Here is a 15,229-nt window from a genome sequence, read left to right as displayed (position 1 = left end):
AATGACTGGTGTATTTTAACATCAATAATGGTTTACAGTACAAATCTTCTGAATTTATAGCACAATGTTTACAACTATGTATTTGAAAAATCAGAATCAACTGTTAATTATCATACCCGTCCAGACCAATGTATGACTTCTCCCACAGGCAGCAAGTTTCACTCTCTCTGACTTCAGCGCTAAAACAAAGCATTTATTGAAAGTGAAATGTTGTAGATATTCTCATTTTAAATCTACAAATCATATAGTTCTTCTACCTGAAATATATAGTTAAAATATAAATATTTTCTCCCAATAGAATAATTTAATTTCTTTCACATGAACAGAGTGATTGTGCAATAAATAACTATGGAGCTCTTTCACTCACAGAATAAGAACAGTTCTTGGTTTTTCTTATAATGAAACATGTTTCACCAAAGAGTATTACGTTTATTCTTAGGCAGAAACTCAGGATCCAGATAACTTGCTTATGAGTAGAAGGTAGAAACTGGGTTCTGAAGTGGATGATCACGGTGAATGGTGGAGGAGACTCAAAGGGCCAAACAACCTGCTCTTGCTCCTTTTTCATTATACAAATGAGTGTTCGTGCAAAATTACATACCTTTTACACACGTCGGTTTGTTCACAATGTTCTTTGTTCCCAAGCCCAGCTGACCCCAGTTGTTGCTCCCAAAGACATACAGCTTGCCATTTTCTGTCAAAAAAACACATGCTTTTATCCTTTATTCTATATTTATATATATATATAAGGCACAGAGTCGACTGTACTTCCTAAGAAGGTTGGCGTCATTCAATGTCTGTAGTGAGATGCTGAAGATGTTCTATAGGTCAGTTGTGGAGAGCGCCCTCTTCTTTGTGGTGGCGTGTTGGGGAGGAAGCATTAAGAAGAGGGACGCCTCACGTCTTAATAAGCTGGTAAGGAAGGCGGGCTCTGTCGTGGGCAAAGTACTGGAGAGTTTAACATCGGTAGCTGAGCGAAGGGCGCTGAGTAGGCTACGGTCAATTATGGATAACTCTGAACATCCTCTACATAGCACCATCCAGAGACAGAGAAGCAGTTTCAGCGACAGGTTACTATCAATGCAATGCTCCTCAGACAGGATGAAGAGGTCAATACTCCCCAATGCCATTAGGCTTTACAATTCTACCGCCAGGACTTAAGAACTTTTTAAAAGCTATTATTAATGCTTTTTGAGATAGTGATTTAGATGCATATCATATTTTTTACTGAGTTAAGTATTGTATGTAATTAGTTTTGCTACAACAAGTGTATGGGACATTGGAAAAAAGTTGAATTTCCCCATGGGGATGAATAAAGTATCTATCTATCTATCTATCTATCTATTTCAGATCAATTTTTAACATTGAACTTATCTTTGCATTTTTTTTCTAAATTAATCATTTAGCATTCAAAAGCTAGTTATCTGATTTTTCTGTTTAGGTCCCAGAAACACTAATTCAGTTCACAGTGTAAAGCCCTCAAGTAAGGCTTGTAGTGGTCCAACTCTATCTGTTGCCCTAGTATTTTTCATTCTTCTCAAAGAGTGATGTTCAATTGAACTGCATAACTACAAGCAGGATCCCTTTCTATGTGGATAAACACCTCTCTATAAAAGGAAATGGAAAAAAAAAATCAGGTCACCAAATTACCTAGCAACTGACCATGAGCAACAATAGCAGACACTAGGGAATAAAATACTCAAGCCAAATGCATTTGGGGAATTAAACACTCACTTATTTTTCTTGAACTAATACGCATTTGTGATATTACGTTACATAGGTGCCATTAAAAGAGTGCAGAAGGGATTTATGAGGATGTTTTCAAGATTCAAAGAACTGAGTTATAGATAGAAGTTGAGCAGGTTGCAACCTTTTTCATTAGAGTATAGATGATTGAGCAGTGATCTTAAAGAGGTGTATAAAATTACAAGAGCCATAGACAGGGTGAATAAGCATAGCATTTTCCCAAGGCTGGGATATCAAAAACTAAAGGACATATATTTAAGGTGAGAGGAAGGAAACTTTATAGGAACCCGGGGGTGACTTTTTGACCAAAGATTGGTCAGTATAGGAATAGAGCTGTCAAAGAAAGCAATTGAGGCAAGTACATAAACAACACTTAATAAGTATGTGGACAAATACAAGGGTAGGATAGGTATAAAGGGATATGAACCAAACACAGGCAATGGAAGTGTTGGTCAGAGCGGGCCAGTTGGGCCAAAGGGTCTGTTTCTTGCTCTATGACCCTATGAATATATTTCTTCAATTAAATAAGATTTACACAAAAACTGCTATGTAAAAAAACCTAAAAATTAAACCATAGAAAAATGTTTTCAACTCAAACATTTTTATTTCTCTCATACTTAATCAAACGTTATCAAAAACATTTAACGCTGAACGTTTAAAAGATATTAGGAAAGATGACAAATGGAAGACCTTCTGCATCAGGAAGTCCAAGTATTATGGAGAACCTTAAAGAGGAAAAAAGATGAAAATCTGGAAAGCAGTTAATTCAACAGTTGACTTTCAACATCCTCAGAAATTGCATTTTTTTAGACCAACTGTAATCCCACTTTCTTTTAAAGTAATTCACTTTTGTTGAGATCCCAATCCATAGACAGGAGTTCCCAACTACAATATTTTATAGTTCAATGATGTGCAAACCGTGACAGCAGACTATCTGGTAATTATATCACAGGCAGGTCCAAATCTGTCCTTATCTAGCATCCATGTTCTCCAAGTTCAAGCAAGTATATTAAATCAACCTGAAATTGAATTCCTGCCAATTTATCAATCACTTTGTCCCTTAAGTTGCCAGGAATCCATCTACTTTCTTTGCTGCTAGCTAACGTCAGCTAGTTCACCATACCCTTATGAAACACAGGTGCTGAGGCTCAGGTTCCAGCATTAGTTCCCACCCATTGCTTTCAGTAGAACACTGAGAAGTGATGGAATTTACAACTGCATATCAGAAATTAATTGTTTCACAGCAAACATTAGAAATGTAAAGGGTAGTGCAACTATCACAGAGATACATTTTGTTCTAAAGTTAGAAATTAGGTATCAAACCTCCTAATGGAAATCTGAGATATGAGACATCGTTATGATGGAAGTCTAGGAGCTAGGAACAAAGTAGGGTGACAAATGTTTTTCTACTGTATTTGACCAAGAAAGAAATTATCTCATTCAATCACTTCTACGGTTATGTAAACTCACATCATAAATAGTTAGCAAAGGGATTTATGTGTAGTAAAACAGAATTATTGAGGTCAAGTTCCAGGATGGATGCAGAAGGCATCATGTCCTTTAAATACTGCCACCAACTATATTTTGGCAATTTATCAAGGTGATAAAAGTACCAGAAAACACCATCCAACATAGTTACTTTAAAAAGTTTGCAGTGCTTTTTTAAACTAAATTAATTAAGTAATAAATGCTGTACTTGTTTCAATAACCATTTTCTATTGCTTGATATTGAAAGCTCAAGGCAAAGGAAAAGCTTTGCATGTAGAGGAAAAATAAATCCATAGAACTAACAGCTTACCTGTTATGAGTGCAGTGTGTTCATCCCCACAACTGATTGCAACAGCTTTGTCATTTTTCAGCCAGAATTTGCTGGGCACATTGTCTGAGAATTTGCTTTTGCCAAATGTAAAAACAGCTCCTGAATCTGAAATAAAAATAAATTAGATTTTAAAGGAACTATTGAACCAACTGCCCATGTTCATGCCAACTAAATTATAAACTAAATTCTCAAATGTTCTACAGCTATCTAATATTAATGAAACAAATCCAGTGTGGATACAGGGTAATCTATATTTTAATATTTCAATTTCATCTAAATGTGTTAATAATAAACAAAAATAAATCACACTTGCCTCCACAACATTTTTCCATTTCTTTCTTACTCTTCTATTTTTTAAACAACTACTAAACTCACAAAAAATGTATGTTTCATTTACTGGTTTTCCATTTATATGCTAAATTCTTTACAAACCTAAGGCCCTCAGTTAGTCAGGGTCGACCATGGATGTTGCATTCTAGCTGTGGGTACATAACAGTACAAAATGGAGAGTAAGCTGCTGCCAATGCAGCAGGCTCACCCTCTCCATGCAACTGATGAATCCAAAGGAACGGCAAAGGCCGATACAGTTTGGCACCAGCAGTGTTGCAGGGGTGTTGAATTCAATGTATGACTCCACTTCCAGATTTTTCTTCGGGATTTACTCCCAAAGCCTTCCCCATAATCAGGTATAACCTCCACAAGGCAGTGGAGGTTTGAAATCAGAGTTTTCCTTTCCCTAGATAAGCTGCCAACCATGGCTAATAAGCCCCATCTGCCCAAAGCGACTGGTTTTAAGGTGCCAGTAGCCCACCTTTGCCCTTTCTCCTGTCAGATGCAGTCCTGCTGGGCTTTAGAGCTAAATCACACATAAAGGCCAGGAGCTGGACTTGGTTGTCAGAGGCTATTTGAGACCATTGGGAGCATTTACTAGGTAGTGGGAGCTTATTCCCACTACATCCTTTGGCTATGACAACCTCAAGGAACCTTCAAACCAAAAATTATCATTCATAAATAGTGAAACTGATCATAGACTATATAGTCATTGTGCACTACACAACAATTTGCATTATAGAATATTCTATCCGTGATGAAGTCTACGATCATTCAGAATTTATATGTACATCATAATACTTAGAGGAAGAGAATTCCAGTATTCTGACTTGCAGAGCAATGTGAGTGCCTTGCTGTGTAATTTACAAACAGCAACTAGTAGGTTCAAGGTAAATTTTATTATCAAAGGACATATATGTCACCATATACAACCCTGAGATTAATTTTCCTGTGGGCATACTCAGCAAATCTATAGAATAGTAACAATAACATTATCAATGAAAGATCAACTAGAGTGCAGAAGACAACAAACTGTGCAGATGCAAATATGAATAAATACCAATAAATAAGAAAAACATTAGATAACACAAGATAAAGAGTCCTTAAAGCAAGATCATTGGTTGTGGGAACCTCAATGGACGGGCAAATGAGTGTAGTTACTCTTTGTTCAGCAGCCTGATGGTTGAGGAGTAGTAACCATTCTTGAACCTGGTGGTGCACATCCTGAAGCTCTTGTACCTTCTATTTGATGGCAGCAGCAAGAAAAGAGCACGGCCTGGGTGGTGTGGATCTCTGCTGATGGGTGCTGCTTTCCTACAACAGCATTTCATGCAGATGTACATTGAGTAAAAGGTTGTTGTTATGACACCACTCAGCCTAATTTGCAATTTCACTCTTGTATGCTGATTCATTACCTTTTGACTTAGCCCACAACAGTGGTGTCATCAGCTGTGGTTAGCCACGCAGTCATAGGTGTAAAGCAAGAAGAACAGGGGGCTAAGCACACAGCCCTGAAGTGCACCTGTGCTGATGGAGATCGTGGAAGAAATGTTGTTGCCAATCTGAACTGACTGAGGTGTACAAGTGAGGAAATCCAGATTCCAGTTGCCCAAGGTGGTACTGAGGCCAAGGTCTTGGAGCTTATTGATTAGTTTTGAGGAGATGATGGTATTAAATGCTGAGCTGTAATCGATAAAGAGCACCCTGAGGTATGCACCTTTGCTATCCAAATGTTCCAGGGTTATGTGAAGAGCCAATAAGATGGCATCTGCTGTAGACCTGGTGCTCCGGTAGGCAAATTAAAGTGGATCCAAGTTGCCTCTCGGACAGGAGCCAATATGTTTCATCACCAGTCTCTCAAAACACTTCATCACTGTTAATAATCATTGAGGTAAGTCACCACGTTCTTCTTGGGCACCGGTATAATTGAAGCCTGCTTGAAGCAGATGGGTACCACACACTACCAAAGCAAGAGGTTAACGATCTCAATGAATGCACCAGCCAGTTAGTCAGCATAGGTCTTTAGTACATGGCCAGCTGCCCTTTCCAATTATTTCTTTTGGATTCACCCTCCTGAAAGCAGTTGATACTGAGATCAAAGGATCATCAGGAGAAGTGGGGGTTTGCAATGATTCCCCCATGTTCTGACGGTCAAAGCGAGCAAAAAAGGCATTGAGCTCATCTGGAAGCAAAACCCTGCTGTCTCACATGTCACTTGATTTCACTTTGTAGGAAGTGATAGCATTCAAGCCCTGCCACAGCTGTCAGGCATCCTTCATTGATTCAAGTTTGGTCCAAAATCTCCACTTTGCCCACGAGATGGCTTTCCGGAGATTATACCTGCACGTCTTGTAGCTTCCTTGGTCTCAATACCTGAAGGCCTCTGATCTGGCACTCTGCAGATTTCGGATCTCAAGATTCATCCAGGGCTTCTGATTGGGGAACACTTTGAATGAATTAGTGGGGACACACTCATCTACAGCCGATTTAATACAGAAAGCAATTAGGAAATCTTAGGAAATGTTATTGTTTATTGCCAGAGGAATTGAATACACATTCAAAGATTATGCTTCCTTTTGCGCATAACATGCAAGATGACATTTTACTGCATTATGAGTCAAGTTCTGTACTAGTAGAAATCGAGATTCAAAAGAGCCTCTGAATCAAGACCACCATGTCAAATAAAATAAAGTCCCACAGAACAATCAAAACAAAACCTTGTGCTGAAACCAACACTTATTCTTAATGGTTAAAAACAATCAGGTCCAAGGGATCCCGAAATGTGCAGATTTCTGTGCATCCCCTGTTGATTGCATATCAACAATAGTTTATTAGATCAGAGCATTTTGGAAGGGCATTGTTAAAGTATTAATTCACAGAACCCTTTGTGTCTCCACTCTGATGATCCTCGACATACCTTTGCAGCGGTCTTGCCAGTTGGGCTTTGGGATTCTATTTGGTCACACACAATTTCAGCAACTGGGATAGGAGTGTTGTAAAAGAAATCATTTTAAAAGGTGAATGAGCAGCATTCTGTCATGGCACCATTCTCTTCACTATCCTTAATGATGACGAGAATGGAATAATATATGTATGCAACATACAAGTTGTAGATATATATGGTACAAATAAATAAATTAAAAATATTCTTCAAAGATGGCAGAGTTTGTCATCGAAACATCAGTTATAATCAATACCTGTACCCAGCTGGAAGCCCAAGAAGAGTTTATTCGTCATATACACTGGGAAAGCACTAGATCCTTTTTCATTGACCAATAGATTCAAGGGTAATAAAGAATCAAAGAATATAGGGATAATAGAGGAAAATGGAGCTGAAGTACAAGATCAACCATGATTATGATGAACGCTAGAGCATGCTTAAGGGATCAGGCAGCCTACTCCCACTCCTACCTTATATGTTCGTCTGAATGTTCTTACATTAATGTATGTTAATACATCATGCTTCATTTCTCTCATTACAGCATCTTCAAAGTAAATAATGCTCCTGTGGTAAGGTTAATGCTTCAGGGGTTTCTGCTTAAAGGTCACTCGTAATTCTAATGAAAACCAATAAAATTACAAAAAAAACTGAAGACAAAAATAAATCATATATGATACCAACCAAAAGCTGTATAATAGCTATTTGGTTTTAATTAAGCTATATTTTCTTTTAAAAAAACACTATCTCAGTACATTAATATCCACCGCAAACAGTTAATAGTCAAATTTATCCAAGCTGAATTTTCGCCTAATTGGTTAAATGAGGAAACACTTACAGTGCAGATTTTAAAAAAGTATTGTTAATGTCACTGCCAGATGCCTTCAATTCATTTCAAGTATCTCAGTTAAGCATTAACTCCCACATTTGGCCGCCCCACACAGCTCTATGGGCCCCTCATATTATCTATTCTATTCCAAGACTTTTCTTGGAAACTACAAAATAAAACCTGATTATTTCTACTGCAATCCATCTTTCTTAACTTCTTTTTCTTGAATCCAACACTACAGATGAGTTGTCATGGACTTTAACACCAAAGCAGATCAGCTACTTCCCCCCCTTCTTCAGCACAGCCAGTATAGATCAGTACAACTGTATACATATTTAACAGAAAGACAAGACAGCACTGAATTGAAAAATAAAGCTTTATAAGCAAACAGTAAACATACATGTAGCTCTCAAAATGCTAAAATTTGGGGCAATTAACTCTTTAGTGATTTTGGGTAAAAGGTTAAAACAATAAAAATATATGAAAGGAGGAAGGAAGAAGTAATTTCATAAGTACTTAGTATTAAGGATGACAGAACAAATATTACTGTTCCTATGTATGAGAGTTCTTGGATTCCAATGTGAGCAAAAAATGCAAACTCATCTGCAACTAGTGTTTGTAGCTTGGCATCAATTAGTTGCAACTTATCAGGGTTAAGAATGGAAGAGTGGAGTTACCAAGATGCCTTACACCTGGAGGTGCCTGCACACCACAAGAGGTTCTTCCGATTTCATCAATGATAAGGGACAACAAATATAACTACAAGTAATGCAAGTAATACCAAAGGGTCAAGATGCAGGGGTCTCTGTCTTTGTAATCGTCCGATGAGTTTGAGATTCCCTTACTTGTTTGGATGAGAGTGAGAAACTGACGGACAGGAAAAAGGAGTTTCTGCATAGACTATATGAGGAACTAGACACCAAATTAAGATGCAGACCGCTATAGGGAATTAACTCTGGATTTCTAACTGAGCCACATGGTAATCAGTTAAGGACAAATAAAATTGGAGAAATGAATGCATATCTCAAAGGTGTGTAGCATGAAAATGGGTTCAAGGCACACTGGCGACAGGTTTGGTGAAAGTAAGAATTAAATCTTTGGGTTGGCTCTCACCTGAACGATGCTGAAATCAGACTTCTAATGAGCTACATAACTAGGAAAATAGAGGATTTTAAGATTAATGGTGGGGCATAGGATCAAAGGTGTCAAGATGTGGTCAATCATAGTGATAAGGCTAGACAGGCAAGTATTAACAAGTAAATAATAAACAAGCTGACAGGATGGGATAGGGTGTACAAATCTAAGTATAAACCTGTAGAAAAGACTAATGGCTACAAAAGTAAAAGAATAAAATTGAAGGTATGTATCTGAATGTATATAGTTGAAATAAAATTCATAAACTGAACATGCAATCAAAAATGATCAAATAGCCATCAAATGATCAATTAGTCAAAAACGTGAGATTCTGTAGATTTGGGAAATCCAGAGTAACACACACAGAATGATGGAGGAATTCAACAAGTCAGGCAGCATCTGTGAAAAGGAATAAACAGTCAACATTCAGCCATCTAAAAATGCAGTATCAGTGTAGGTGAGAATTTGGCTGTGTGCAAATATTCCTACAGGCCCTTCACAAAGGAATGTCTGCAGGATGACATGGCTTGAGACTTGAATATTGAAAGGTTCAGCACATTTTTGGAAGAACAAGTTGTTAAGTAATGATGGATTGCCCCTCTTTATTTTAAAACCAAGCCAAGGAAACGAGAATGCAGAGCTGTTATGGTTGAAGGTAAGAAATTATTAAAGAAGGAAGTTATTGTGAAAAGTGTCCAGACTCCCTAACAGAAACCACATGGTAGGACTAACTATAAAGGAAGAATAAACAGGAACTTGTCAGAAAGGAATGGTGATAAATCAAATGGACAGAAACAAACCTAGATGGGGAATTGTTTTTGAGGCCATGAAAGCAAAGTGAGCAAAAATGAATTATATATTAGGTTATGGATTGTTCAATCAAGATACATTAGCAGACATTTATGGGGATCTTTAGAACATGCAGAATATTCCAGAGAGAATGTTTCACCACCGGTGAATAAACAACTTAATAAGAATATAATAATGAATCAAAAGATAAAGCATAATTAAACAAAGTGGCAGATCAGAAGAATGGATTGAACATTTAAAAGCAAATAATGACTCAAGATGAACAATGAAAGAAAAAAATTAGAGTACAAGATAAAGTAGCCAGGAATCTAAAATACAGATATTAAGAGTTTCAATAGATAATAGTTACAATGCAAATTTGGGCAACTAATAATCTGAAAAAAATGAATTAAATGGTTTTCTTCAGTCTTCACTGGAAATGATACAAATATCATCTCAGAACTGGTTTCATTTCTCATGCAAATCTCATTTCCAAGTTGAAAATTGGAAGGAGGAAACTCATGATTGAAAATAACAACCATAATTCCTTTAGTCCAAAAGCAATACAAGAGAGGAACAGTTTACCTCAATATCTGCCACTCAGAAAATGCTAGAAATTATTTAAGATATTATAACAAGGCACTTTTAATATTAAAAAATAACACCAAAAGGGGCTTTGACTGGTTGGCTGTGGAATGGATATTTCTTATGAGTGATCCTAAAACTAGGTGTAACTTTTAACTAAGGCTCATAAGAAATGTGACAATACAGGAGAGTGGTCAAGTCAAAACCTCTTCATAAATGGAGAATGTCAGCCACACATTCAGATCCACTTTTGGTTTGCAACTAATCCATAATCAATGCAAATCAATCTTGATTATTTGAAGGTACTGGGAATATGGTTCAAACAGTGGAAACCCAACAAGAATTAGTTGAATATACAGTCAAGGTGAAGAGGAGACTGTGAATATGGAAAAAGCAATTTCCTGTTAATTGCAGGAAAGTATCTGGTCTTCAGTTGTGAACTGCTGTATTGCTGTACCTGATGTTAGGTGTTCAGCATCCTGTACCTTGTTCCCCCACTGCATTGAGATGAACTTCCACTTCATCTGGATATCAAACCTAAATTGCCTGCAGCGATATAACATACAAATGCCTGGAGGAGGAGGGAAGAAATACCCAAAAAACTTCTCATTCTTATAGCTATTGGGTCTGCAGGGGCTTATGCGTATGTCCCGTGTACAAGCATCAAAAGTCACAATATGTTGAGGTTCTGTCCCCAATGTGAAAGAAAATGATTTGGGTCACATTGCCACAAAACATTCCTTTCAGCTGCTTGACGCTACACCACCTGTCCCTTACAGAAAAGTTCACGTAGAAGAACATAGTCTGAACACAAATAAATTTGACAATGTTCTACAAGGAATGTTATAAAGCCATGCCTGAAAAGGTGATGGACCAATAGGGTGGTTGCTGATGACACAAAGGTTGGGGGTATTGTGGATAGTATGGATTGCTATCAGAGGTTACAGCGGGACATTGACAGGATGCAAAACTGGGCTGAGAAGAGGCAGATGGAGTTCAACCCAGATAAGTGTGTGGTGGCACACACAAAATGCTGGTGGAACACAGCAGGCCAGACAGCATCTATAGGAAGAAGTACAGTCGATGTTTCGGGCCAAGACCCTTCATCAGGACGCAATGTGAGGTAGTTCATTTTGGTAGGTCAAATATGATGGCAGAATATAGTACTAATAGTAAGACTCTCAACAGTGTGGAGGAACAGAGGGATATTGGGGTCCAAGTCCATAGGACACTCAAATCTACTGCGCAGGTTGACTCTGTGGTTAAGATGGCATATGGAGCATTGGCCATCGACCGTGGGATTGAGTTTAGGAGCCGAGAGGTAATGCTGCAGCTGGATAGGACCCTGGTCAGACCCCACTTGGGAGTACTGTGCTCAGTTCCGGTCACCTCATTATACAAAGGATATAGAAAGGAAACCATAAAAAGGGTACAGAGAAGATTTACAAGGATGTTGCCTGGATTGAGGAGCATGCCTTATGAGAATAGGTTGAGTGAACTCGGCCTTTTCTCCTTGGAGCAACAGAGGATGAGAGGTGACCTGATAGAGGTGTATAAGATGATGAGAGGCATTGATCGTGTGGATAGTCAGAGGCTTTTCCCAGGGCTGAAATGGCTAACACGAGAGAGCACAGTTTTAAGGTGCTTGGAAGTAAGTACAGAGGAGATGTCAGGGCTAAGTTTATTTTACGCAGAGAGTGGTGAGTGCGTGGAATAGGCTGCCAGCGACGGTGGTGGAGGCGTATACGATAGAGTCTTTTAAGAGACTCCTGGACAGATACATGGAGCTCAGAAAAGTACAGGGCTATGGTTAACCCTAGGTAATTTCTGACACGTTCGGCACAGCTTTGTGGGCTGAAGGGCCTGTATTGTGCTGTAGGTTTTCTATATCTCTAAGTATAATCAAGGTCATCAGGGTTTTCAAACAAGCACCAAGACCTTGCCTGGATGCCGATGAGGACAATCCCTGTCAGATCACTTGTACACATCTTCATCTTCACTGATACTGCATTTTCAAAATGCTGATTTGGGGGGTAGCTTGACATCTATCTACTTCTGAAATATGCACATGTTAAGGTCTGAAAAGGGATATGATAGCCTTTTGAAATTCATCCCAAAACGTCCCATCCCTTCAAATGCAACAAAATATTACAATCCAGGACTAATCCATGTAAATGTCAAGTTGTGGCAACCCACTTTCTGCACAGGTGAACCGGCTCACAAATAGCCCGCGCACAGGGAGAGACTTTGGTAATGCACCTCTGATGTTATTTCCGCCCGGAGAGGGTGGGAACTAGGGATTAAAAGCCAACGCCACGAAGTTTCAATAAACTAGTCTCGAAACGACTTACCGACTGCATGTTGTTGTCTCTAGCTCTGAATGTAGTACATAGCTACATTGGTGACCCCGACGGTCCAAACGGGATTTGGACCAAAGATGACCGACTCTTCATCTGTTCACGCAGTTTCGCTAAAACTGCCGACTTTCTGGACGCTGCGACCACGCGTGTGGTTTAGCCAAGCAGAAGCCCAGTTCCAGATTCGGCAGATATCTTCTGATTCCACGTGTTACTATTACATGGTGAGCGCCCTTGACCAGGAGACAGCCGCCCAGTTTGCGGATTTCATACAGTCGCCCCCGGAAGAAGGCAAATATGAAGCATCCAAGGCGCTGCTCATTGAGACCTTTGGCCTCTCACGGTGTGAGCGAGGTGCCCGCCTGCTGCACCTGGACGGTTTGGGAGACAGACTGCCATCAACATTAATGAACGAGGTGCTGGCCCTGGCTGACGGACACAAGCCTTGCCTCATGTTTGAGCAAGCGTTCCTAGAGCAACTGCCCAAGGACGTACATCTGCTGCTGGCTGACACAGATTTCAGCGACCCCCAGAAGCTGGCGGCCCGGGCGGACGTGCTGTGGAAAGCCAAGAGGGAGAGCATGGTGTCCGTCGGTCGGATTACCAAACCACACGCCCAACAGCAAACCAGACCAGGCCCGGCAAAGGGGCGCACACCGGGCACCACTACAGCGGCCGTACGAGGGGCCGTTCAAGGTGCTCAGGAACAACGGGTCCACGTACGTTCTGGACATTGGGGGAGAGAGGAGGTTTTCACGGTGGACTGACTCAAACCAGCCCATGTGGACTTAGCGCAGCCGGTCAAGGTTCAGGCACCGCGGCGCAGAGGCAGACAGCCAAACAGAGACTGATCCAGACTGTGGACATTGGGGGGTGTATCGCCGATTCTGGGGGGGAGTTATGTGGCAATCCACTTTCTGCGCAGGCAAACCGGCTCACAAATAGCCCACATGCGCGGAAAGACTTTGGTAATGCACCTCTGATGTCATTTCCACCCGGAGAGGGCGGGAACTAGGGATTAAAAGCCAGCACTACGAAGTTTCAATAAACTAGCCTCGAAATGACTTACCGACTGCATGTCGTTGTCTCTAGCTCTGTATGTAGCTACAAAGTCATTTAAAATGGGAATTTCAAGTTAATTGGCCAAATTACCAAGTTATAAATGTTCCTGGCACAAGGTCGAACTAATTTTTCACTCACCCTATAACATTCATTTGGCTTTAATAATGGAAATGTCAAACCATTACATAATTAACCTTACAAACACACTGGAGGAACTCAGCAGGTCAGGCAGCATCCGTGGAAACTTTGACTGCTCGTTTCCATGGATGCTGCCTGACCTGCTGAGTTCCTCCAGCGTGTTTGTACGTGTTGATTTGACCACAGCATCTGCAGTGTACTTTGTGTTTACATAATTAACCTTTCTGTAACTATTCTTCCCCTTTACACACATTAACACAGTATTTCATAAAGTTCCAGATTGAGTACTGTCATTACCTGAAGCATGGTATGAATGTCAACACTGACGACATCGTGTACACAACAGTATTTACATAACAATGTCAGCAAGCAAGCACTTGTTTTCTAAGTTTTATTTTATTTATTTTTCAGGATTTTGGTATTGCTGGGAAAGCCATTCTTCCAGTATGATAGTGGCCTGCTCAGACACAGCACCCTCCCCAATCTTTACAATGTGTTTATTCAACCCAAGTTGTTATTGTCTTTTTTAAATGTCTTGTTTTAAGGTCACAAGGCACTGCTGCATATTAAAAACTTCAAGTACTGAAGGTCCACTCCATAAGCAGAAAGCTGTAGGAGATGGACTTGGGTGGGCCATGCTACAGAAAGGCGTTGGAGTCGGTGTGCGAAGTCGGTGTTCAGTCTAACAGTGAGTGATTGTCTTGGACATTTCTCCTGTGATTACAGACCCTGTTGGGGCATTGGTTATGTAGAATACTGCAATCTTGTTCACTGATTTATTGAAAAGACTAACAGTGAAGGAGTTGGTTGTAGTCGCAGACTAGGCCTCATGCCACAAGATCGCCTGTTGCAGCCTCCCTGGAGAGACGCCGGAGGTGGCATGGTATGACTTCCATGCTGGGTTGGGACCTGGTCCCTCCTATTAGTGCTGTCCTCCAGTGTACACTCGGTGGAGACAAGCTGGATTGTGTTCATATGCAGACTGCTACAGGCTTGTTCTTGCCAACAACATCCATGCACCGTCAAACTACAGGTTGTGACAGTCAGGCACTTGGGTTATATTATATATATTTTTTGTGAGATTGTATGCGGCTGCTATCTTATATATGCTAAATGTGCCTTGTGCTGTGTATGACTGTTGGTACTGTGTTTTGCACCTTGGTCCCTGCGGAACACTATTTTTCTTCAGCTGTATTCTTGGGTATTAGTGTATGGTTGAATGTCAATTAAACTTGAACTTTAACTGCCCTTAAAGGTGGTTGTGAGTCACTATGTTTTAGTGTTGCAGTCCTTCTGAAAGTACTCCCACAATACCGTGGGATAGAGCTCCACGATTTAAACCTGGGATGGTGTGATACATGAAGAGGAAGATACAGGTGGTGGTGTTCTAATATCCTTTCAGCCCTTAGCATAACAGAGACATGATATGCCATTTAGAAATCAACTCTCTCTTATTGGAACTGCACATTGGATTGGCAGTTTTGTGGTCCAAATGTTACTTG

At 40.0% G+C, this 15,229-nt stretch overlaps 1 protein-coding gene across 2 annotated transcripts in view; it reads right to left on the bottom strand.

Moving 5' to 3' along the window:
- The window catches only part of rpgra (retinitis pigmentosa GTPase regulator a), an 86,344-nt gene that overhangs the window by 67,906 nt on the left and 3,209 nt on the right, over positions 1–15,229 (bottom strand). For both annotated transcript variants that reach the window (XM_073045561.1, XM_073045562.1), the window contains exons 2-4: positions 3,545–3,670; positions 602–694; positions 117–179 (exon numbers count right to left, since the gene is read on the bottom strand). In XM_073045561.1, the coding sequence (XP_072901662.1) occupies positions 117–179; positions 602–694; positions 3,545–3,670 (282 nt within the window). The remainder of the gene's footprint in view (positions 1–116; positions 180–601; positions 695–3,544; positions 3,671–15,229) is intronic.

This window comes from Hemitrygon akajei, chromosome 5 (assembly GCF_048418815.1).
Source record: "Hemitrygon akajei chromosome 5, sHemAka1.3, whole genome shotgun sequence".
In the NCBI taxonomy this organism is placed as follows: Eukaryota; Metazoa; Chordata; class Chondrichthyes; order Myliobatiformes; family Dasyatidae; genus Hemitrygon; species Hemitrygon akajei.
Note: the sequence above shows the minus strand (reverse complement) of the source record. Positions and strands in the feature narration are given on the sequence as shown.